Source organism: Jaculus jaculus, chromosome 4, assembly GCF_020740685.1.
Source record: "Jaculus jaculus isolate mJacJac1 chromosome 4, mJacJac1.mat.Y.cur, whole genome shotgun sequence".
NCBI lineage: Eukaryota > Metazoa > Chordata > Mammalia > Rodentia > Dipodidae > Jaculus > Jaculus jaculus.
Genome location: NC_059105.1, coordinates 114,621,294 through 114,647,813, shown reverse-complemented (window position 1 = coordinate 114,647,813; position 26,520 = coordinate 114,621,294). Strand labels below are relative to the sequence as shown.

Below are 26,520 nucleotides of genomic sequence, written 5' to 3'. Positions count from 1 at the left end.
CAGACTCTCGGAGCTGCAGCAGCTGGCCCTCACCTGGGCTCCCCAACACAGGCCCCTTTGTCCCTTCGCTGCCATCATTGCCAGGACTCTATTAGTGCAATTAGAAACCTTTTCTTTCAAAAGTCATGCTTTTGCTGTAATTCCTGAGAACTCTGCCTAACCCCTAGTTTAAATGAATTTTTTCTATTTTCTTTTCTAAAAAAACTATGATTTTCATAATATGATTGAGTATATGATCCATTTGAGTTAATCTTTATATAATGTGTAAGATTTAGTTCAAGATTGTCTGTTTTGCATTTTATGCCTTAAGAAACTAATAAAGGAGGAAGTAAGGGGTTGTGGGGAGCAGTTAGAGTCAGAACTCATATGCTGGAGAGAGAAGAATTAAGTTAAATGAACAAAAGGAATAGTGGGGGAAAGGTGGGCATGAAGCCCACCTTTCAACATCAAATCAAGAAACCGGGGTGAAAACAAGGACCAGGAGAAAGGATAATAGGGTGCTTTTCTCCAGTCTGTCCTCCTCCCCGAGACTGGAAGTTACTGTGGTACTGAGCAGCCCGAGCAAGCAGTCAGAGCAGTGGGCACGCCCATCCCTAAGCACAGCCGTTACTCCCTCCCTACACCCTCCTACAGAAGTGGAGGCTCATGGAGGGCTCCAGAAACAAGGAAGGGTCAGCAGGGACCCAGTCCTGATTCTCCTCTGGCTGGAGGCAGGTAGGCAGGAGACACGGCTTAAAAACTGAGCAGCCAGCAAAAGAAGATGTTGAGACCCAGATGGGGAATCTTGCCAGGTGAGTCAGGCCGTTGGCAGTGCCCTAGATCCCCCCGGTAGCACAAAGGAGTTGTACCCCCACGGAGAGGAAAGGATAATGGTGCTGAACATGGTGAACCAGCCCAAGGGAAAAGCACAAACACCAAGGAGAGTGCAAGTCCCCAGTGCCACCAAATGTCCAGAACCTCCCTTGTCTTTCTGGAGCTGGCCCTTAGGGCAGAGTGTAGCCACCAGTCAGGGATCGTGAAGTTTGCCGTTCACTCGGCCATTAAGAAGGATAGTCCTCTCTCGGATGCCAGCTTTACACAGTGGGTACTCTTGCTGGCCTGACTCAGTCTCAGACACTGCTGAGGACGGGGCTGATGAGACCGATGTCCACACACACTGACCACAGCTTCTAGAGTTGTCTCTAGACATACATTACATCCAAAGGTCCTGCCCACCCTGCTCACGGTTTGGCCCTTGGTGGGGTTGGGGTTGGGGGAAGGATGTGGTCTTCCTCTGCAGCTGCCATGACCAGTTCTGTTTACCTCCTCCACTATTAAAGTCTGCTGAAACAAAACACTAGACCAAAAGCAGCTGATGGGAGGGAAGGGCTTATTTTGGCATGTAGTTTCCAGAGGAAGTTTCGTCGTGGCTGAAAAGTCTGGCAGAGTAGACTCTGGGTATCACTCTTTGGGCCGCCACATCTTGCCACAGCAGGTGGGAAGTAACAGCAACAGTGAGCCAGCTCTGACAAGGGGACTTGGGCTATAATACCCCAAGGCCTACCCCAAGTGACACACCTCCCCAGCAAAGCTACATTTCCCAATTTGTCACCAGCTAGGGATTATGAGGCTTAATCACAAATACATAAGGCTACAGGGAATATTTCATATCAAATCACCACACCCATGTATTCTTCAATACCCCTAGACACACACATTCACACTCCCTCCCCTTTTATACAGGATCTCATGTACCCTAAGCTGGTCTTTATAGCTGAGGATGATCTTGAACTCCTGACCCTCCTGCCTCTACCTACAACCTATATGTACCGGGATCACAGGCCTATGCCGCCATGCCTGGTTGGTTTGGTGCTGGAGATCAAACTCAGGGCTTTGTGCATGCAAGGAATTCACCCTAACTGAGCTACATTCCTAGCCCCTAAGGCTGACTTTATTTTTTTGCATATAGTTGGTCATCATTTGTGAAAAGACCATCCTTAACCCACTATACTGATTTTACACCTAACTGTCAAGATCATTTGGCTGCATACATGTGAATCTATTCTGAGCCCTCTATTGTGCTCCATGAAACTTGATTACTGCCGCTTTATTGTGAGTCTTAAAACTGCAGAGTGTTCTTCCTCCCACCTTATTCTACTTTTCCAAAGCAGCTTTAGCCATTCTGGTTTCTTTTCCCTCCCATATAAGTTTTAGGATCAGCTGGTTTCTGCCAAAAGTTCCATTGTAATCTTACACTCTTTTGAACAAAATAACAAGTAAGAAATGCAAGTACATAGCATTTTCCTGACTAATGAATACTTTCCATTTGCAAACATACATGGGTGTCTTCCATGGTAGAAAATAACCCCCTAAGCATTATAAATATGAAAACAAAATATATTTTTATATGTTGATGCTTTATAACCTCAGGTAAAGATGGAAGACACAAAGCACGTGTTGTAGCTGGACCACCAAACTTTTATTCCTTTACTGGATATGTGATTTGCAGATGTCTTCTCCCATTCTCGGTGTTGTCTTTTCACTCTTATGGTATTCTTTTTTCTTTTTTTAAGATATTTTATTTATTGGTGAGAAAGAAAGGGGGAGAGAAAGAAAGAGAGAGAATGGGCATGTCGGGTCCTCTAGCTACTGTGAACAAACTCCAGACTCATGCGCCCTCTTGTGCATCTGGCTTACGTGGGTCCTGGGGAACCAAACCTGGGTCATTTGGCTTTGCAGGCAAGTGACTTAACTGCTAATCCATCTTTCTAGCCCATATTTATGGTGTTCTTTGAAACATGAATAATTTTAATTTTAATTAAGTCTACTTTTGTGTTTTCTTTGTATGTGAAAAAATAATGCCTAATCCATAGTGATAAAGATCTACGTCTGTTTTCTTCTAAAAATGTCATAGTTTGGGCTAGCATTTCTAAGTCTTTGATCTATCTTTTCATCATTTGAGTTAAGCTGAAGTTATTTCTATGTTTAAACAAGGTCTAATAATGTAGCCCCTGCTGGCCTTGAACTCAAACAGAGCCTCCTGCAGGCCCATGTCATCACACCAGCCTAAGTTAATTTCTGTATATAGATAGTTTGAGGTAGAAGTCTAGTTTTATCATTTTACATGTGATTACTCAGTTGACTTAAAACTAATTGTTATACAACTACTCTTGAGGCTGGGACATAGCTCACTTGGTAGAGTGTTTGCCTAGCATGCAGGAAGCTGGGTTTGATACCTCAGTGACATGGTAGCTCACTCCTGCCATCCCAACACTTGAGAGGTTGAAGCAGGAGGATCAGAAGCTCAAAGATAAGCTTGAGGCCAGCCTAGGCTACATAAAACCCTGTCTGAAAACAACAACAAACTATTATTCTTTCCCTAATGTCATTGATGCCAATATCCTTCTTGAAAGCTGATTTTTTTTCCACTCGGGCTTATTCCTGGCCTCATTCTATCCCACCAAGTACCTAGCTGTCTATCATTCTCCTCTTGTCAAATGATCTTAATTCAATTTATTTTGTAATAAGTCTTGAACCAGTACATCTCTCTTCTCCAAACTTATTCTTCAATCTTGCTGAGGATATTCTGAATTCCTTAAGTTTCCATAGAACCAGCTTATTAATTTCCATAAAGAAGCCAACTGGTATCTAATAGGGCTAATATTGAGGAGCATTGCCATAATAAAAAATACTGTCTTCTAGCTGAGCATGGTAGTGCACACCTTTAATCACAGCACTCAGGGGGCCAGAGGTATGAAGATCGCCATGAGTTCAAGGCCACCCTGAGACTACCGAGTGAATTCTAGGTCAGCCTGGGCTAAAGGAAAATTCTACCTTGAAAAACAAAACAAAAGAAAAAGAAAAGAAAAAACCCAACTATCTTCTAGTCCATGACTGAAGGGTGTATTTCCATGTATTTAAGTCTTTAAATTTTTCTTTCAAGATTTTGTGGCTCTCAAAAGATGTTATAAACTTCTTTATTTTCTTCAAGGTAGGGTCTCACTTTAGCCTAGGCTGAATGGAGCTTATTCTGTAGTTCCAGGCTAGCCTTGAACTCATAACAGTCCTCCTACCTCTGCCACCAGAATGCTGGGATTAAAGGTGTGCATGACCATACCTGGCCATTATAGACTTCTTTATTAAATTTCTTCTGACTGTTGTAAACAGAATTGTTTTCCTTAATTTGATTTTGATTGTTTGTCATTAGTCTCTAAAAATAAAGTGATTATGTATCCCTATTGAATCCTGCAACCTTTCAGGACACTTTTTTTTTTTTTTTTTTTTGAAGTAGGGTCTAGCTCTAGCTCAGGCTAACCTGGAATTCACTATTTAGTCTCAGGCTGTCCTCGAACTCACAGTAATCCTCCTATATCTGCCTCCCAAGTGCTGAGATTAAAGGTGTGCACTACCATGCCTGCTGGTATTTCTTAAGACCCAAAATCTTTCCTGGAAATTAGCATCTGGAAAACCAAATGCCTCAGATATGGAGAGCAGCCTCATAAAGCATGCATTGACTTGCTCCACTTCTGTCATAATTCCATTACTGTAGAGTAAGAGTTATCAAACCATTTTGTTTTTATGTGCAGTGTGTAAATGGCATGTTTCTTGGTTGAGAAATAAATTATCAAAAGTTCAAGCCGGGCGTGGTGGCGCATGCCTTTAATCCCAGCACTCAGGAGGCAGAGGTAGGAGGATCACTGTGAGTTCAAGACCACCCTGAGACTACAGAGTTAATTCCAGGTCAGCCTGAACCAGAGTGAGACCCTACCTCGAAAATCCAAAAAAAAATAAAAGTTCAGCGTTTCAGATTATAGTTGAATGATAAGAGTATTTGCCTGCAGACACAGCACCCTAGGCTCGGGTGGGGAGGGAGGTGCAGCGCTCCTGTGAGTACTATTCAGGACAGCTCACAGTTCAGGGAGCACGAGCCATAATTACACTATTGCCTTCAGGGAGTATATTACTAATGGGCCCATTCATGGCTGCCAAGAATTTGCGGTAGGCCCTTTTCTAGGGCCAGGACTGCATTAGACCTTTAATTATTACTTGGAGGTTTTTCTTAGTCATCATCCTCATAACAAATTCTAACAGTGGCAGGCTGGCCAACCTCCTTCCCTTGTTCCCTCGTGTGTGTGTGTGTGTGTGTGCGTGCGTGCGTGTGTGTGTGTAAAGACAGGGTTGCACTCTCGATCCCAGGCTGACTTTGAATTCATGGCAAGTCTCCTGCGCTGGATTAAAGGAATTAGGCACTACTGTCTATTTTTTATTTTATTTATTTACTTATTTGAGAGAGAGAGAGAGAGAAAGGCAGATAGAGAGAATGGGTGCACCAGGGCCTCCAGCCACTGCAAATGAACTCCAGATGCATGGCCACAATGTGCATCTGGTTTACATGGGTATTGGGGAATCAAACCTGGGTCCTTAGGCTTTGCAGGCAAGCACCTTAACCACTAAGCCATCTCTCCAGCCCCATTCTCTTCTTTTTTTAATGTGTGTGTGTTCTTACAGATTGAACCAAGGGTGGTGTGCATGATACATAAGCACTCAACCACCCAGCTACACCCCAGTCCATTAATGATAAGCGGCAGTTTACTACCATAGCAATCTAGTCCCCCCTCCTTTTAAGTGCAACCTAGGGTAAATACTAGACCATTGAAACTCTAAGAGTTCTCTAGAGAATGAATAAACAATTTTCTAAATGCAAACATGTTTTGATCCAAAGGTAAGGGGTAAAGACTAGCCTAGAGGATGGAAATTATCTTTTACAATGTCTCAAAGTAACATGATTGCTGAGGTGCTGGGAGTGTAGCTCAGTGGTACAGCGCTCACTGAGCTTGTGTGAGGCCCAGGGAGCCATCTTCAGACCCTGCTGCTCCTCCCTTCTCCTCATCCGCTGGCGTAGCACCCTTTTCCATTGCCTCTCAGGATGTGGTGGATCACCTTTGACCTTTGGCCTCATAATTTATGAAAAGATACAGAATATTTTCCACTGGGAGTGCCTTTCAAGATAAGGTGGTGATGCCTACAATCCCAGCACTCAGGAGGCTGAAGTTGGGGGACATGATGAGTTCAAAGCTGGCCTAAAGTACAGAATGAGTTCCACGTCTGCTTGGACTATAGTGAGATCCTTCCTCAAAAGATGAAAATAAATGGGGCTGGAGAGATGGCTTAGTGGCTAAGGCACTTGCCTGTGAAGCCTAAGGATCAAGGTTCAATTCTCCAGGTCCCATCTAAGTCAGAGCATGCGTCTGGAGCTCTTTTGCAGTGGCTAGGAGGCCCTGGGGCACCATTCTTTCCTTCTGTCTCTCTTTAGTAAATAAGTAATAAATCTTTAAAAAACTAAAATAATAAATAAAATAAATGCAATTTAAGAAAAAAAGATGAAGAGAAGATAATGTATTTTCCAAGAAGGGGTTTTCTTCTTTATTCCTTTCTTAAAACATTTGTGGGCTGGAGAGATGGCTCAGCAGGTGAGAGTGCTCCCCATAAAGCATGAAGGCCTTGAGGGGACTTGACATCCTAAGTTTGGTTCTCCAGGGCCCATATAAACAAATAGACATAGTCATGTACATTTGTAACCCATCTTGTGGGTATATTAATGTTATGGAAATGAAAGTTTTGTTTCCTTGTTTCACAGCCCCAACTTAACAAATAATAATACTTCCCCACTCAGGTAGAATTAACTTGTCAAAGTTTCCTTCGAAAAGATAGTCTTTCTTCTTTCCTCCATCTCTAGCACATTCCTCTGCAGACACTGCTGAAGTTCATGGTGGACATTGCCCTGGGAATGGAGTATCTGAGCAACAGGAATTTTCTCCACCGAGATTTAGCTGCTCGAAACTGCATGTAAGATCCTGGAGAGTGTTAGACCTCATGGCCTTGATCTTCATAGGTTGGGGTAGGGGTGGGGGAAGGACCTACTGCTGTTAGAATATGAAGGGTAGATAGTTTTGAGGGGATAGTGTGGCTTGCTATGGATGGGATTCTTATGGGGACTTAAAAAATTATTTAGGGCTAGAGGCATGGCTTAGTGGTTAAGGCGCTTGCCTGTAAAGCCAAAGGACCCAGGTTCAATTCCTCGGGACCTACGTTAGCTAGATGCACAAGGGGCCACAAACATCTGGAGTTCATTTGCAGTGTCTGGAAGACCTGGCATGCCCTCTCTCTCTCTCTCTCTCTCTCTCCCTCTCTCTCTCTCTCTCTCAATCTTTCCCTCCCTCCCTCCCTCCCTCCCTCTCTCCTCTGTCAAATAAATAAATAAATAATTTATTACTTAGAGAGCCGTCTCTATAGAGATTTTTTTTTTTTTTGCTGAAGATCTTTTCACTGTCTCTGCCTCCAAGCGTCTGCAGCTAGCCTCCAAAGCTGACCCCAAACAGTCCCCACCCCAGGCTCATAGGCTCTGTATCTCCCTTGGTCACTTGCTATGAATGTTTTAGCTGCATGTGATTTAGACCTGGGATTAAATGCTCTGCTTCCAAGGTTGGTGAGGACAGAAACTGACTGTTTGCAGGCTGCGGGATGACATGACTGTCTGTGTGGCTGACTTCGGCCTCTCTAAGAAGATCTACAGTGGGGATTACTACCGCCAAGGCCGCATCGCCAAGATGCCTGTGAAGTGGATTGCCATAGAGAGCCTGGCCGACCGAGTGTACACAAGTAAAAGTGACGTGGTGAGTGTGCAGCTTTGATTCAACACATTTGAGGGCACACTGAAAGAGGTGACTGAGATGAGGTGGCTGGTGTACCAGGACATTCTACTCTTTGATAAACAGGGGACTGGGAGCATGCTTGGATCTTTCCTCTCTCTTTCCCTTTTTTCCTTTCTTCTCTCCCTCCTTCCCTTCCTCCTCCATTTCCCTCTCTCTCTCTCTCTCTTCCTTCCTTCCTTCCTTCCTTCCTTCCTTCCTTCCTTCCTCCCTTCCTTCCTTCCTTCCTTCCTTCCTTCCTTCCTTCCTTCCTTCCTTCCTTCCTTCTACTGGGGATTGAACCCAAGTCCTCACACACTCTACCCAGAACACTTTTAAGACAAGTTCTCTATGTCACTGAGATAGGCCTTGAACTTGCAATCCTCCTGCCTCAGCTTCCTTAGTAGCTTAGATGATAAGTGTGCACCACCATGCCTGGTTTTTATTGGTTGGTAGTTAACTTAATTCAGGCACAACAGCAGTTGTGGTGAGGTAACTTAACATTCAGAAGAGCTATCTTTGCATAGGACAGTTCCATGATCTCTGTGTTTCTTTGCTACAAAGGAGTGACTTACCTAAGCCCACACCTAAGATATTTCTCATTCACATTGAATTAAATGAATTCATCTTGTGGCTCTTTGGAAACTTGCACTGTATAGAAGGTTATGTGTCATTTTACCCTTGACCCAAGCTTGAGAAAGGCAGCACCCCACAATAGTGGAGCAGAGCCTTAAACAGTGTGGATGTGGGATGAGACTCTATCTGCCTTTGACAAACTTCCCAGAACAGCTTTCGTAAAACTGGAGAGCTGTGACACTGCTGCCCCCGTTGTTGCCTTGTGGGGAGAGCAGCAGGCCTTCAGCATAATTAGCAGCTTTGTGCGTGGTCATCAGGGCTCTAAGGAAGTGACCTTTCCCCGTGAAAAAGTCCATTCAGCCCTTTGTGGAAAGATTTGCATCCTAACTTGTTCTTGCTTTGTTTTCAGTGGGCTTTTGGCGTGACCATGTGGGAAATAGCAACGCGGGGAATGACTCCATATCCTGGCGTCCAGAACCATGAGATGTATGACTACCTTCTCCACGGCCACAGGCTGAAGCAGCCCGAGGACTGCCTAGATGAACTGTGAGTGAGCGTTCCCATGTCACTGGGCTTTCCACATGGGGCAACCCACTTTGCTCTGCAAAAAACTAGGAAATGCAGTCGAGGTGGGATATGAAAGGGGGTCTTCTGTTAGGCAGGAGAGTATTGCAGAGGGTGGCACCTGCAAGTGGGTCAGCTAGCAGCCATTCCTGATACATACAGAAGGTGGTGTGTGCACAGCTCTGGTGAGCGCATTGTGTCTCACCCAAAAGATCTGTCTCCATCAATGGGCACAGTCACTACAACATGAGTGTGTATCCCCAGACTCCCTGAACACCACTGGGAAATACATCCTACCAATAAGCAGGTTTATGATATAATATATGAGGTATTTGAATCATCCCTACTTTACATTCTTCTTCTCTACATAGCATTTCAAACATATGGACCATGTTTATTGGGAAACTTCAAAACTCAGTCAGTCATTTTGACAGCAGGCTGTTTGTCAGCATTGCTTAGGGGTATTCTGACAACACAGTTCCTTAGCCCTGTGCCTGGAGATTGTGGTACTCTTGGAACAAAGTGGGCTTAGAGATACGTGTTTTGTTTTGTTTTTTTCAAGGTAGAGTCTTACTCTAGTCCAGGTTGGCCAGGAACTCACTCTGTAGTTCCAGGATAGTCATGTTTTTTAAATGTTTTCTGGGGCTGAAGAGATAGTTTAGCAGTTAGGGCGCTTGCCTACAAAGTCAAAGGACCCAGGTTTGATTCCTCAGGACTCAATGTAAGCCAGCTGCACAAGGTACTGCATCCATCTGCAGTCCGTTTGCAGTGACTAAAGGCTCTGGTACACCATGCTTTCAGTTTCTCTCTCGCTCGCTCGCTGTTCTTGCTCTCACGTGCTCTCTCTCTCATAAATACATTTCAAAAAAACAAAATGTTTTCTGGGAGACTGGTATTCAGCCAGGTGTGAGGCATTAACCTTCCACGGTGTAGAGCACATCTGGTTCCAACAGCTCCCTCGCTATCTTTGTATCAGTTACTGTCTCATTCCTGGGACAAAACACCTGACCAGCAGCAGCTTAGAGAAGGACAAGGCGTAGCTGGGCTTGCAGTTCCAGCGGGTAGAGTCCATTGCGGCAGGAAAGCAAGGCCAGAGTAGGGAGCCAGCATCACAGCATCACATCAGCAGGGAGGCAAACACAGTGAATGCCACATGCTCAGCTAGCTTTCTTCATTTTTTACACTATGAGAATCCAGTCTAGAGTTAGGGTAGGTCCTTCTACCTCAACTAATCTAATCTAGAAAATCCTTCACAGACTGCACCAGAGATTGATTTCCATGACAAGTTTAAAATCTGTCAAGTTGATAGCCATGGATTAACCATCCCAGTCTTCAAGGCCAAGCACAACAGGAGACCTGGGCCTTAGGGTTAGACAGGCCAGGTTCTACCCATGTATATGACCATAGCAGTGTGAACTTCACTGTACCTCATATTAGTAGCCACGAAGACAGTGTAGCTAACTGGGCATGGTGATGCACACCTTTAATCCCATCACTTTAGAGACAGAGGTAGGAGGGTCACTGTGAACTCAAGGCCAGCCTGGGAATACAGCATGAGTTCCAGGTCATCCTGGACTAGAGTGAGATGCTGTCTCCCAAAAATAAAAAACTTAGCTCTATGTTCTTCAGAAAACTGGTAACAGTTAAATTAGAAACTATTTATTATTTATTTATTTATTATTATTATTAATTTATTACTTATATATTTAGCCTGTAGGCACATAAAGAAGGTGCTCACAGAACAATGCCAGTTTTAATATCATTGTTACCTTACATTTTGATCTACCATAATCACCTAATAATGTTTTCTACAGTTGATGATTTACACCTTTATTTTGTGTGTGTGTATGTGTGTACACATTAGGTGTGTATGTATGTGCATTTGCAAGCATGTATGCATATATGTGGAGGCCAGAGGTAAGTATTGGGTATCTCTCCTTTATTATTCTCTGTGTTTCTTTCTGAGGTAGGCTCTCTCTCTCATTGAACCTGAGCTCACCAATTCAGCTGGACTAGCTGGCCCCCAAGTCCAGGAATCCCTGTTTCCACCTGGCCAGCTCTAAGACTACAAGCACTTTTACATGGGTGCTGGGGATCTGAAGTCATCCCCCAGCCCCTACTTGCACCGTCTTTTAAAAATATATATATTTATTTATTTGTATGCAGAGAGACAGAGAGAAGGGGTGGGGTACACCAGGGCGTTTAGCCTCTGCAAACAAACTCCATATGCATGTACCATTTCGTGTTCTGGCTTTACATGGGTACTGGGGAATTGAACCCAGGTCATGCTTTGTAGGCAAGTGCCTTAACCACTGAGCAATCTCCAGCCTACTTCCACCCTCTTTTTTTTTTTTAATTTTTTTTTCTTTTTCAAGGTAGGGTCTCACTCTAGCCCAGGCTGACTTGGAATTCACTATGGAGTCTCAGGGTGGCCTTGAACTCACGGTGATTCTCCTACTTCTGCCTCCCGAGTGCTGGGATTAAAGGAGTGCGCCACCACGCCCGGCTACTTCCACCCTCTTGATGGTGCATCTCCTCTCTATAAAAGGGCCAATGTCTTGTGGAGACACATTCTCTTACTGTCATTAGTAAGAACATTGCAGAGGTGGAGACATAGTCTGGCTCTGACATAGAATAGCATGTGGGGCGCAGGTGCCAATGAACATGTGTAGGGCCCCAGGCCCATGCCAAACTCTGTTCTTGCTGGATCACATGGCACAGAGGGCCCAGGCCAGTGTGTGCACGGCCTCCCATGTCCATCAAAGCCAAATGCAAGAAGACTAATTTGACCCTGGCTATGATATGCTTGGTTGTGGTGGTAGTGGTGACTATGATTAAAAATAATGTCAACCAGAAATAAATAGTGTAAATCCCTTTTAAAAATCCTGAACTAACTCTTGATTAAATTATTTCTAGAGTTTCATGGTAGATTTTAGAAAGGTCATGTTAATGAAATGATGTCTTCCGCAAAGAGGAAGTCTCAGGCTAACTGTACTGACTGAAAGGGTATTTTTGTGGTTTCTTTCTTAGCTTTCCCCCTGTGCTAACAGAAGTTGACATTTTTAGTGATGAGTTTGGGTCTCAGCAGGGTCTGAACTGTGTCACATTGTGGTTTTCTGATGTTTCTCATAGAACTGAAACAAGGAACGGCTGAGTTTTTCTCTGAGGCTTTTAGGTAGCAGAGTGGCAGAGTCAGCGCCTGCCTTACAGCCAGGGAGCCAGGGGCCTGCATGCAGGTGGCAGTCCCCATGCTCTTGCTGGCTCTGTGCCCTGGGTTTGCAGATATGGCCATGGTTAGCAGGCTGGCAAAACATGCCACCTTCCTGGGTTTCTTCTCACATCTGGATGCTGCAAGCAGTAGCATCCTCCAAAGAGGTCTCTGTGCTTCCATTTCTGGGGCATTACAATTTAAAAACAAAGTGAATACTCTGAGCTTCTGAGAAGCTCTCAGATCACCATCTAAACATGGCTAAGGTGAATGCACTCCTGGATCCAGTTGCCCTTTAGGTTTTTTTTTATCCATTTGTTTGTCTTGCCTTGTTTTGTTTTTTTGAGGTAGGGTCTTGTTCTAGTGCTGATTAACCTGGTATTAGTCTCAGGCTGGCCTTGAACTCACAGCATTCCTCCTACCTCAGCCTCCCAAGTGCTGGGCTTAGAGGTATGCACCACCACGCCTGGCAGCCTTTAGTTGTTTTAAGTCAACTCTATGATATAGCAATGTTTGCTGGTGCTATAACTCAGTGGTAGAGTGCTTGCCTAGCATGCACAAGGCCCTGGCTCCACTGCCAGCATCACAAGTAGATAAATAAAATTATAAGCGATTATGGATCACTTCTGGCATGAACTTCTTGTGGTTGTCTTGGTACTCATCATGTTTTAGGTGTGGCAGCAGGCGTCTGTCATCCCAGCACTCAGCAGGCTGGGGTAGGAAGATGCATTATGAGAGAAATCAAAAAAGTCACATTTTCATATATTTCAGAAAGTAACATAAAGAGAAGATAAACAAAGCAATACTGATAAATGATTTTTTTAAAAAAAGAGTACTCAAAGGTTTTCCTATAAGACTTGAAATAAATGAAAGTGAATTAAATAGCATAGCCCCTTGATAAAAGTGATGAAAAGGACATTATATCCCTAAGGTGTGAATTTCTCAAACCTTATCTTGGTCTTCAGTCAAGGCTCTGTGGAAAATGGGAGTCATGCAAAGTAACTATTAGATGAAAACCTCAAAAACAGAAACAAAAATTGTTTGCCAAGCCCGCATGACTATCTACTGAGAGCAAGTCAGAGAAACTACAAAGAACTTCCACTCTGTGAGATGGGGGCAGGGGGGACTGTTATTTTCTGAGTCCTGTGTTCTGGTGCAGCCCTCTGTATACGTGGTGCTTTGTAAGTTTATGCCTTAAAGGCTGGAGAGGTAGACAAATGAAAAGACACTCTTTGTCCTAGCCATCTCTAGGTCCTATCTAACTCTGCTGCCTTGGTAATAATTCTGTTTGGTGATACAGAACAGAGGTCAGCAAATTAGTAAAGTGCCAAATACTAGAAGGCCCTTTGAAGCACCTACTCAATGCTGCAATTTTGCAAACGCAGCATCATGAACAAATAGGCACAACTATAACAACTGTATTCCAAAACAACTTTATTTACAAAGCAGGTGGTTAGCCAGGTGTGGTGGCACACACTTTTAATCCCAGCACTCAAGAAGCAGAGGTAGGAGGACTGCCATGAGTTGGAAGTCAGTCTGAGACTACAGAGGTTAGCCTAGGTCAGAGTGAGCTCCTACCTTGAAAAAAAACCAAAAGAAAGAAAAAAATACAAAGCAGGTGGTTGGCTTGGTTGCCAGGCATTCTATAAGAAAATAATCTTAGGTCTGGAGTGATAGCTTAGCAGTTAAAGCACTTGCCTGCAAAGCCTAAAGACCTACGTTCGAGTCCCAGTACCCACATAAGCCAGATATACAAGGTAGCACATATGTCTAGAGTTCGTTTGCAGTTACTGGACACCCTGGTATGTCCATTCTCTCTCTATCTGCTTCTCCCCCCCCCTTTCTCTCTCTCTCAAATAAATAAAAGACTTAAAAAATAATCTTAAATGTTCCTTATTTACAAAGGCAGATATTATTGCTAAATACATCTTCTATTCTTAGAAACAGAATCATATTCTTGTCAAATATCCACAAAACATTTACAAAATCTAAATAAGTGTTAGGACACCCCTCAAAAAATACAGTATCATAATAAAAATTTAAAAATTAAAAAAAAAATACACTATCATAGCCTGGAGAAATGGCTCAGCAGTTAAGGTACTTGCTGGCACAACCTGACAGCCTGGGTTTGATTCTCCAGTACTCATGTAAAGCCAGGTGCAAAATGGCACATGAATCTGGAGTTCTTTTGCAGTGGCAAGAGGCCCTGGTGTGCCCATACTCTCTCTCTCTCTTAAATAAATAAATCTCACTATTTTCCAATATAAAGTAGAACAAGTGCTAAATTGAGATGGGAAGACATTGAGATTAGGTGAGGACAAAGGGGTGGTTGCACTAAGGAGTTGGGGCTGTGCCAGGTGACGCGCACTTCTTTTTTACTGCCAGGTATGACATAATGTATTCTTGCTGGAGCGCTGACCCCTTGGACCGACCCACCTTTTCAGTGTTGAGGCTACAACTGGAAAAGCTCTTGGAGAGTCTGCCCGATGTGGAGGACAAAGAAGCCATCATCTACATCAACACCCAGTTGCCAGCGAGCTGTGAGGGCCTGGTGGATGGGCTGGCACCTGCCCGGCTAGACATGCACATTGACCCTGACTCTATCATTGCTTCCTGCACTCCCCGCGCTGCCATCAGTGTGGTCACAGCAGAAGTTCACGAGAACAGTCCTCATGAGGAAAGGTACATCCTGAATGGGGGCAGTGAGGAATGGGAGGACCCGGCTTCCACTCCCCCTGCTGTGGTCACTTTATCAGAGGACAGACTTGACAGGAACGGGGCCTCCTGGGCCCAGGGCAGCACGCTGCCCTTGAGGAAGCCCTCGGCAGACGAACTTCTGTTTGCTGATGATGCCTCAGCAGACTCTGAAGTACTGATGTGAGGAGAGCTGAGCAGAGATGTGACACCACCAAGCAGATTCCCTGATTTTAGGGGATCCAGTTCTGCCTGTTTTTGGTATTTGTTTTCTTTACTAAGTAAACTCCATGGTCCCAGAGCACCAGATGAATGTCGTTGAGGGAAGCATCACTAGAAATATGTAACAAGAAACATGGCTCAGTGGCAGAACACATACTTAACATGTGATGTGCCCTGGGTTCCATCCCAAGTGCCACAAAAAAATAAAAACACATAATATATATTTATTTAAGGAGAAAGTATATATGTATATGATGGAAAGAGTCAAGGGTGTTATATTTTAGTAAAAGATGACCTTTCACCTCACTTACCTTATATTAATATTTTATTCCTCAGTGTTAACATTTGTACAGGGTCAAGGCTATTTTTTAAAGTTGTCTTATTTTTCACAAGTATTAAATGTAAAAATATTTTAAAATGAAATGCCAGATTTTGATGTTGGTCTTCATGAGAAATCTGATATACTTCTATGAATTGTGTGTTTTGTAAGAATGAGTTATTTAATGTTTAAGATTTTATAACTGATTGCCTGAACTCACTTCCCAATAATATATGAATGAGGAAGGATGTGTTCAACATACTTCACACTTGGAAAGACCGGGGTCCCCAGCAGGCCTGGCACCTTTACAAGGAGTTCCCTCGATGGCTGTCCTCGTTGCTGTGACTCTTCCTGACATTGCTTTTTCGAGATAGGAAAACCCAGCTCAACTCTATACATTGTACTCTGACCTCCACATCATTATGTGTTTTTATCATGACACATACATCCAAGCAGACACAAAAAGAAATTTAAAAGTTTTAAAGGCATTACTCATGAAAGTAGGCATGGCCAGTGACAGGATGCAGGTGTGGGACTCAGCCCTCTGAGCTGTCATCCAGGCTCAGCCAATATTTGTTGAGCACTTGCCTCATTTCCGGCACTGTTCTGTTTCATCTGTGTGTTGTTATACCAAAGGTACCCGTGCCATTATCATCCATAAAACATAAAACAAAGGCTTGGAAAGACCAAGTGAACTAGTTAAGGCCAATATTTAGAGAGTGGTTGAGCTCAGAATTTAGAATGCTTGAGTGAGCATGTGTTTGACCACAAAGCACCAGAGGCAGTTAATTAACTTACAAAGAAAAAAGGTTTATTTAGCATACAGTTTGGAAACTCTAACCCAAGCCTGGGCAGCCCATTAGTTGAATCCTTGGTGGAAGCAGCAGAGGCAGTGGTGGGGGCACATGTTGGAATTAATGCTCATATTATCAGCGGAAGCAGAGAGGGAGGACAGGCCAGAGTCCCACAATTCCTTTGGGGGTGCTCTCCCAATGACCTAAAGCCCTAGACAAGGCCCCGTCTCCCTCCCACAGGTCCCATTGCCTCCCACTAACACCTAGGAAGCTTGGCGGGATGCCTCATCCAAACTGTAGCATGGACATGCCACTTCCTGCATGACAAGCATGGTACTCAGTCTTCATAACAACTCCATAAGGCGGATCTTACAATATGCCTGCTCCAGACAAGAGCAGACCGAGGCTGGGGAAGGCTGGCTGGCTGGCTGTATGTAGGGCAGTGGGTTGGGGTGGTGAGAGGTTGCCTTTTACCCCTCAGGCATCTGGGCAGACTCAGGACTGCTGACATACTCAGGACTGTGTGGGTGCACACAGACCACCTGTAGTCGTCAGCGTCCAGCACCTACACAGCAGTCAAAGCTGCGGCCCAGCACAACTCCAGTCCTGGTGCCAGCCCCCAGCCCTGACGCCGGCCTTCGAGTGGAGCTTGGTCCTCTGCTCTTGTGAAAAAGTTCCCAGAGTTTGAGAATCCTCACTGTTTTATCAGTAAAAAGTACAAGGAGACTGTTAGGTCACAAAAATATTGTTGAAACATTTTAAATAGTTATTTTAAGAATCAATAAAACATTTTTATCACTTGTGCAAAGTTTGTTTTTCATGGTGACAATCAAGAACTGAAGAACTTTTTTTTTTTTTTTTTAAGGTAGGGTCTCTTTCTTGCTCAGGCTGACCTGGAATTTAGTATGTAGTCCTAGGCTGGCTCTGAACACAGTGAGCCTCCTACCACTGCCTCCTGAGTGCTGGGATTAAAGGCCTATGCTACCATGCCAGCAAGAATTGAAGTACTTTTCATCAAAGTCTGGATTAGGAACTGGGGGTGACCACTTTAAAGAAAAACAAAAAGAGATGTCAAAAAGAATGTTCACATCTGTGAACTAACGAAGTAATGATAAACATTGGGAAAAATGCTAGTTGGAAGCTTTTCATAAATTTAATATTAACTAATCTATTATACTTTGTATTTTATATTTCTGATTTAAATACCATAAAGTATAAATAATTCAAACACTCTGCCACCCCCTCCATATTAAAGTTGCCTCAGTATTATCCACATGACCTGAGAAGGGCTGGGAGCCTGGGCAAGTTCTGCCACAGGGGAGTGAATAGAAGAGGTGAACAGTCTGGGGATTTGGAGATCTTGGCCTTTTTTTTTTAAAGACAAAAAGCATAGCCATGTCTCTGGGCACTGGTTAAAAACTGTGCCATAAGCCGGGCATGGTGGCACACAGCTTTAATCCCAGCACTCAGGAGGCAGAGGTAGGAGGATTGCCATGAGTTCAAGGCCACCCTGAGACTACAGAGTGAATTCCAGATCAGCTTGGGCCAGAGTGAGACCCTACCTAGGGAGAGGGTGGGGACGACTGTGTGCCAGAGAATGAAGTTGTACTACTGTTCAGACTTCTAAATCTCCTTGTTGAGAACTTTGGATCCACAGAGTTCTTAGCAATATTTGAATACTTAAAAATATGGGGCTGGAGGGATGGCTTAGCAGTTAAGGCATTTGCCTGCTAAGCCAAAGGATCCCAGTTCGATTCTCCAAGACCCATGTAAGCCAGATGCACAAGGGGGTGCATGCATCTGGAGTTCGTTTGCAGTGTCTGGAGGCCCTTGCATGCCCATTCTCTCTCTCTTCCTCTCTCTCTCTCTCTGTGTGTGTGTGCCTCTTTCTCTCATAAATAAATAAAATATATTTTTAAAAAAATATGGAAAGAACTCTTATACTGCCTTTTGAGGATAAACTAATAATAACCTTTCCTAGTTGTATAAACTCAAGATACTTGTCTAAGTGACTCTTAAGGGTCAGAAGTGGTAGAGAGGAAACAGGAAGAAACAAGTCATATCATTGTCTTCTGCAAAGCTAGGACTAGGGCTGGGGAGGTCAAATGGATAAGGAAATAAACAGTGCCAGGAATATTGCTGACCTCCAGGCTAAGCCGCTCCTGGCCTAGTGAGAGATTTTCCTTTTTTCTTTTCTGTTCTTGCTTTACTTAATGAACACACACACACGACCAGGCTGATCAAACATGACCAGGGACTTGCGACCAGAGGCAGGGGATGGAAGGAGTCTAGCCTGTCACTTGACTTCCCTGAGCCCAAGTATCTCAAGTGTACAAGACACCGGTGGCCCCTGCAGCACCCTGCGTAGGAAGGGATGTGTTCTTTCTTTGAAAGACCATCATTGCTCACTTGTGCAAGACTCTTCCAGTTTCAGACATCATTCCTGATGTAGTTCAAACCCACCCATATTCGCCATATAAGAAGTCTCTTCCCTGATTGTATGATTGGGTCCTTCTAAAACAACAAACTCACTCAAAAGAGGAATGGCAGATGTGTAGCTCCGTGGCAGAGTGTGTATTTAACATGTGTGAGATCCTGGGTTTGATTCCCAACACTAAAATGAAATTAATTAACTTTAAAGAGAGAATGTTACCTTAGGCAGGGATGCAGCGTGAAGGACAATGGTCCCATCCTTTACCTCAAACAGTTGTTGAGCTCAGCAGCGTGCAAGCCCTTTTCTCTCCTAGTCATTCTCTAACCTAGTGAGCCTCGGTCCCCTCCTCAATGATGGCTTAGCAGTTAAGGCATTTGCCTGCAAAGCCAAAGGATCCCGGTTCAATTCTCCAAGACCCATGTAAGCCAGATGCCAAGGGGGTGCGTGCATCTGGAGTTCATTTGCAGTATCTGGAGGCCCTTGCATGCCCATTCTCTCTCTCTTCCTCTCTCACAAGCAGTGGCAGCTTTATCAATACTATGTGGGAACATGAGGTGGGCCATTGTGCCATCTCAGCAAGGGAAGATTCCTTTTCTGTTTCCATTTGACCTGACCAAGCAGAAGTTCCCCCACAGGAAATGTGCTAAATTACCATCCCTTTATGTACAGATCACGCTGATAATAGCCAGGCTAGTCCTCATTCATGAAGGCAAGACAACTACAGTTTATCCCCGTCAATGTAGAAACAAGTGGGAACTGCTGAGTCAATGGGAAAATGACCAGCCCTAAAGTAAACCAGCTGCAGCAGCAGCTTCAACTTCTGCAAAGACCCTTGGTCACTCGAGGGCATAGGAGGAAAACAGGAAGTTTTGCTTTCTTTAATGAACATTTCAGTGATGCACGGTGTTCCTACACTTCAATTTTATTTTCTGTCTTCTAAATTATACAGCAGCAAAACTACCATTCTGCTTAACTATAAACTATAACCCACAGGTCGCCACTTTAGAATATATTCATGCACAGTATCTTTTATTTAAAAAAAAAGGCTTAGCCATAGTTTAGTTGGTATAGTGTTTGCCTAGAATGTACTGGGTTCAATCTTCACCACCACATAAAAATCAGCATTATACCACACACTTACAATCCTAGCACTCAGTAAGTAGAGGCAGGAGGATCAGAAATTCAAGGTTATTCTTGGCTATGCGAATTTAGTATCAGCCTGATATTCATGAGACCCTGTCTCAAAAAAAAAAAAAAAAAAAAAAAGAGCCGGGCATGGTGGTACACGCCTTTAATCCCAGTACTTGGGAAGCAGAGGTAGGAGGATTGCCAAGAATTCAGGCCACCCTGAGGTGAATTCCAGGTCAGCCTGAACTAGAGTGAGACCCTACCTAGAAAAACCAAAAAAAAAAAGAAAAGAAAAGAAAATGGATTCCATGTATAGATATTTGAAAGAGAAACTTAGAATTATAGTATAACCCTCTCTACTCCTTAAGGGCATTGTAACTTTAATTTATTCAAACAACACAATTATAATTTCTAATCAATGTAGTGTTTTCAGGGAGCTGGAGAGATGGTTCAGGAGGTAAGGCACTTACCTGCAAAGCAGACCTGGGTTTGCTCCCCAATACTCACATAAAGCCAGATGTGCAAAGTGGCACATATCTGGAGTTTGTAGCAGCTGGGGTGCCTTGGCATGCCCATTCTCCCTGATCTTTCTTTGCAAATAAACAAATAAACTTTTTAAAAAGGAAGTGTTTTCAAGCAATGAGCTGTGATGTCACAGTCAATGAGCTCACCCACTCACAGGTACAGAGAGGAAGGTCCTGTGCTGCAGTCAGGTTCACATTGCTGGCATAAAACACCTGACTAAGAGCAACTTATGGGAAGAAAAGGGGTTTAGTTTGGCTTACAGGCTCAAGGGGAAGCTCCATGATGGCAGGGGAAAACAACAGCATGAGCAGAGGGTGGACTTCACCTCCTGGCCAACATCAGATGGACAACAGCAACAGGAGTGTGTGCCAAGCACTGGCAAGGGGAAGCTGGCTATGACACCTGTAGCAGACAGCTTTAGGTTCCCTAAGGTGAACCACCAAACCAGGCACAGTTGTGGAGGAAGGGATATTTATTGAAGCTTGTAGATCCAGGGGAAGTTCCACAATGGTAGAAGTTGGCCCCTTCTTAAAGGACCAGGCAGAGAGAGAAAAAGCCACAGCACACTTCAGGAACTCCAGGTGGAACTAGACACTTTGCATATCTGTAGACTGGAATTTCAAACCCACCACCACACCTTAAGATCCTCCCAGTGACACCTCCTCCAGCCAGGTGGCTGCAGATCCAAACTACAAACTAATCAAACACTGAATATATTGGGAGCCATCTATTCAAGCTACCACAACAACCATATGCCTGCCCCCAACGATACACTGCCTCCAGGAGACTTTAATTTCCAAATTGCCACCAGCTAAGTACCTAGAATTCAGAAGACCTAAGCTTATGGGGGACACCTGAATCAAACCACCAGGGCTGGAGAGATGTCTTAGCCACTAAGGCATTTGCCTGCAAAGCCAAAGGACCTACATAAGCCAGATGCACAAAACCACCACACCCTGTTCTAGGCATTGAGATCTTATAAAAAATGATAGGAGCTCAGCGTGGTGCACAAGCCTTTAATCCCAGCACTTGGGATGCTGAGGTAGGAGGATTGTCATGAGTTCAAGGCCACCCTGAGACTACATAGTGAATTCCAGGTCTGCCTGGGCTAGAATGAGACCCTACCTCAAAAAAAAAAAAAAAGAAAGAAAGATAGGCTGAGACCTTGCCGTCTTCAGTAATAGTCCAGAGCAGGACACTGATCTTTTTATAACACCATGAAATTTAGTAACAATTGTTAGGAGTTGGGTGTGGGATGCATACCTGTAATCTCAGCACTTCTAAGGCAGAGGCAAGAGGATCATCAATTGGAGGCTGGCCTGGCCTGGCCTACACAGTCAGACCTGTCTCAAAACACAGAAAAACAAAAACTCAAGGGTTAGCAAAGATAGAGATAGAATACTTGCTTTTTTTTGTTGTTTTTTGAAGTAGGGTCTCATTCTGGCCCAGGCTGACCTAGAATTCACTATGGAGTCTCTGGGTGGCCTCAAACTCATGGCAGTCCACCTACCTCTGCCTCCCGAGTGTTGGGATTAAAGGCGTGTGCCACCATGCCTGGCTGAGATACAATATTTGGAATGTTCATACATTGCTGTTACAAACTCGCCCCCAAATTTATATGTTGAAGCCTTAATCTCTGTTGTATTTGAGTTAGGTCAGGCCTTTGAAAAAAAGTAATTAAGGTTAAAGGAGGTCATAAACTTGGGTCTCTTGTCCAGTAGGATTAGTATCCTCATAAGACAAAAGACCAGACAGGTCATGTGAGCACTTAAAGAGAAAGTACCCATCTATAACCCAGGGCTAGAATCTTCCCCATACACAAACCTCTCTGACAACTTGATCTTGAACTTCCAGTTTTCCCAAGAGTGAGAATATAAATTTCTGTGGTTTAAGCCACCCACTGTATGATGTTTTGTTAAATGACACATTTTGGAAAATAGTTTAGTACTTCCTCAAAAGTTAGACATGGTTACCCTATAGCCAGCAATTCTATTGCAAGATGTATAACCAAAAGAACTGAAACATGTTCAAAGAAAAACATATTCATAATAGCACCATTCATAAGTAGCAAAAGGTAGAAAAAATATAAATATCTGTTAATAGTTTGAAGAGATGGTTTGCTTGCAAAGCCTGCCAGCCTACGTTCAATTCCTGAGCTACCCAAGTAAAGATTGATGGATGTTCATTTGCAGTGGCAAGAAACCCTGGTATACCATACCCATACACATGCACACACACACACACACACACACACACATGAAAATAAATTTTAAAAAATTTAAAGGTGAATTTTATCTTGATTAGGCTCTTACAAAAAATAAGTTTGGTTTGGGCATGGTGGCGCACACCTTTAATCCCAGCACTCAGGAGGCAGAGGTAGGAGGAGCACCATGAGTTCAAGGCCACCCTGAGACTACATAGTGAATTCCAGGTCAGCCTGAGCTAGAGTGAGACCCTATCACAAAAAAAACAAAAACTAAAAACTACAACGAAAAATAAATAAGTTTAGGCTAGGGAAATGGCTTAATGGATGAAGTGCTTGCTGCATATGAGGACCCGAGTTCAGATCCTCAGTACCTGCATAAATGCCAGGTGGGTGGAGTGGCCCATCTATAGAGAACTAGAAACACCTGAGACCACTTGTATATGAACCTGCACACACATACGTGCCACAACAAACCATTAACTGTGCAATACTAATAGCATAGAGGAGAAAAAACCTATTTGGTTATCTCACTAGACACACACACAAAAAAACAGTGTAAAAATTACCCTTTATTTGTGACCAAAAAGTGTCACAAAACTAATCTATATGTGTTTTGACAGAAATTTCCTTGAATGCCAAGAGATGGAAAAATACCACCACCCTACTCCAGGTATCAATTTATACCTTAGTTTGCTTGAATTGCCGTAACAAAATATTTAAAACTTTGTAATTTGTTGTTGTTGGTGGTGTTCTAAAGCAAACCTCAAACAATAGCAAAATAAGAGATGAAAGACAAACCAGCTACCTTCTCCAGTCTTTGTAGACAGGCGTACCTGTGCTGGGGCACTCCTTCAGCATTTGACCAGGCTTGCCAAGCTCCTTCATCGCTAAGCCATCTCTCCAGCCTTGCATGGTTTTCTAAATTCACCCTTATGTGCTGCTGCTTTTGGATTTCCTAATTTCTCAAAGAATCTTTGGTGGTGGTCTATGGTGCATCTCTTTCTTGGGCATCTTGGGGCTGCCCATACTGTGCAGTTCTCACGAGGTCAGTGCCCTCCAATTTTCCAGTCTGAGTTCTGAATTAGGGGAAACAGGACACCTGGCAATCCACTAGATGTCCCCTGGACAGACTGGAATTTAGAAGCACAGTGACTTGTAAAAAAGGTCTGCTCTGCCCCCTGCAGTTTGAAAGAAGGAACCAAGAACTGAGCTTCTACAGTTTAAAAATCCATGACTAAATTGGACATGGTGGCTCATGCCTTTAATCCCAGCACTCTGAGGGTGAGGTAGGAGGATAGCTGTGAGTTGGAGGTCAGACTGGTCTACGGAGTGAGTTGGAGGTCAGCCCAGGCTAGACTGGAACCCTGCCTCCAAACACAGGGAGAGGGAGGGGGAGGGGGAGGGGGAGGGGAAGGGGAAGGGAGAGGGAGAGGGAGAGTAAAAGCAAACAAAACTACTAAAACTGTCACAGACCAGGGTTGGGGAGGGTCAACAGCGAGTAAAATCACTGTACAACTTTGCAACCACTTTGAAGAGATGTTTTAGTCAATTGAGCGTTTGCTTGATTATTGTGAGCTTCTGGCGAGTTCCAAAGTGCCAATCAATTTGGCTCAGACAGCTCGTGCTAGCATTTTCCAGTGTTCTGTGGAGGAACAAGACCTTGGTGCTCTCCTTTGTTTCGAAAAGTATTTCTACTGCATATAGAGTTCTAGCTTGAAAACATTTTTGAAAACGTAAAGACGTTCCCAATTTAATGACTTCTTGTTTTGCTTACATTGTTTCTGAGAAGAAATGAATGTCATCTGTATCATTTTTTCCATTTTACATGACACAGCTTCTTTCCCTGCTAAGAATTTCTCTTTGTGTTCATTTGTGCAGTCTGTCTTCATGTTTTATTCATGTTTCTTTAATTTGGCTTTAATTAATCTTGGATCTAGGGGTTTATAGTTTTATTGGGAATGTTAGGACCATTCTTTGTTCAAATATTTTTCCATCCTTTGTGAATCCAATTCCACATGTATTAAACTATCTGGATATTCACTGATAGCCTGTTAATTTACAAAAGTTTTTTTTTTTTTTTCTCCAAGATCTTGCTTAGTTTTCATTCATTTAAAAATATATTATTTGCCGGGTGTGGTGGTAGGACCTCTTGCAAACAAACTCTGGACACATGTAATACTTTGTGCTCATGGCTTTATGTGGGTACTGGGGAGTCAAATCGGCCAACAGACAGGCTTTGCAGAGAATTTAAGCACTGCACTTAAGAAGCTACCATTGTCCCTCTTTGACCTTTATCTACTGAACAATTTCTCCTGTGCTCTACTTAGGATTATTTTGAACCCATTAAATACATTTGTAGCCATTTTAAATGTTACATTTCACCAGTTCTGGAGGTTTGGGCAGATTAATTTTTTTTTCCCCTTTTTGAAGTCTCACAATATCCTGGTTCACTGTATGCTTCATTCATTCATGGTTCGCCTTTCTTTTCTTTTTTCTTTTTTGTTTTTTTGAGGTAGGGTCTCACTCTGGGCCAGGCTGACCTGGAATTAACTATATAGTCTCAGGTTGGCCTTGAACTCATGGTGATCCTCCTACTTCTGCCTCCCGAGTGCTGGGATTAAAGGCGTGCGCCACCACGCCCAGTTTATGGTTCACGTTTGATTGGATGCCAGATATTAGATGTTACAGTACTGGACGTGGTTAGCTTTTGCATTTGCATAAATATTCTTGAGCACTGGGTCTAGGATGTGGTTAAATTACTTAGCAAATTGGATTCTTTTGTCTCTTGCTTTAAAGATCTGTTAGTAGGGCTGGAGAGATGGCTTAGCGGTTAAGCGCTTGCCTGTGAAGCCTAAGGACCCCGGTTCGAGGCTCGGTTCCCCAGGTCCCACGTTAGCCAGATGCACAAGGGGGCGCACGCGTCTGGAGTTCATTTGCAGAGGCTGGAAGCCCTGGCGCGCCCATTCTCTCTCTCTCTCCCTCTATCTGTCTTTCTCTCTGTGTCTGTCGCTCTCAAATAAATAAATTAAAAAAAATTTTTAAAGATCTGTTAGTAGAAAACCAAGCTGCAAGGCTAATTATTCCTACTACTGAGGCAAGATCTAGTGTCCCTTGAGTTGGGAAATTCTGCAGGTTGCTGGTGAGAACAGGCACTTCCGCAGACCACGAGGTGTTGCTGCTGCTTGTGCTTTGAGCTCTTGTCTCAGCCTCGAGCACAGCCGGCCCCTGAGAGCTGTGGGCCTAACCCATCCATTCAACCAACCACAGATGGAAACGTTCAGAAAAAATGATTACTATTATACTGAACATACACAGACTTTCCCTTTGTGTGTTCCCTCTCCCTCTCTCAACCATTTTTTGTTTTTTGAGGCAGGGTCTCACTCTAGCCCAGGTTGACCTGGAACTCTGGAGTCCCAGGCTGGCCTGAACTCACAGTGATTGTCCTACCTCTGCCTTTTGAGTGCTGGGATTGAAGGTATACACCATCACGTCCAGCTAGCTCATTATTCTCTAAAAACAATACAACTATTTACATGATATCAGGAATCATAAGATATCCAGGAACTAAATGTATACAGGAAGAATGTGTAGGTTACATGCCAATATTAGATCAGTTTATATAAAGAACTCAAGCATCCACAGATTTTGGTATCTGAGATCTTGGCACCAGTTCTGTAGGAATACTGAGGCACAATGGTAGTTTTCAAAGATTTAAAGGGGCCTTCTGCATATCTCAGGAACATTTCCTCTGAACTACTCGCTTCTTTTCAATGTTCTTCTATAAACTGTAGTGACCTAACCATACTGAACTCCTGGGTGTGTCTTCCCAGAATCCACAAACTCTCTGAGTTTTCTTCTTGTTTCTTGGCCTGAAAATTCTGTCAAACCAGTAAACAGGTCTCAATTTATTCTCTCTTTCTCTTCCCCCCAGCAGTGCTAAAGCCTTATACATGCTAGTTTGGGCTCTAGGCTGTACCACTGAGCCACATCCTTAGCTCCTGTCCCCCTTTTCCTTTGCTAGGGAATAACTACCTTTTATTATCTGAAGTCCAAAGTCCTGAAAATTATTGTTTCATATATTTGTCCTGGTTTATTTATTTTTATTTTTAAAAATATTTTTATTTTTATTTATTTGAGAGAGAGAGAAGGAGAAAGAGGCCGATAGAGAATGGGCACTCAGGAC

The 26,520-nt window shown here is 43.5% G+C and overlaps 1 protein-coding gene across 1 annotated transcript in view; it reads left to right on the top strand.

Moving 5' to 3' along the window:
* Positions 1–16,846, top strand: part of Mertk (MER proto-oncogene, tyrosine kinase) — a 136,734-nt gene extending 119,888 nt beyond the window's left edge. The window contains exons 16-19 of the mRNA XM_045147566.1: positions 6,716–6,825; positions 7,493–7,652; positions 8,653–8,789; positions 14,401–16,846. Coding sequence (XP_045003501.1) covers positions 6,716–6,825; positions 7,493–7,652; positions 8,653–8,789; positions 14,401–14,896 — 903 coding nt within the window. The 3' untranslated portion in view covers positions 14,897–16,846. The remainder of the gene's footprint in view (positions 1–6,715; positions 6,826–7,492; positions 7,653–8,652; positions 8,790–14,400) is intronic.
* The last annotated feature ends 9,674 nt before the right edge of the window (positions 16,847–26,520 follow it).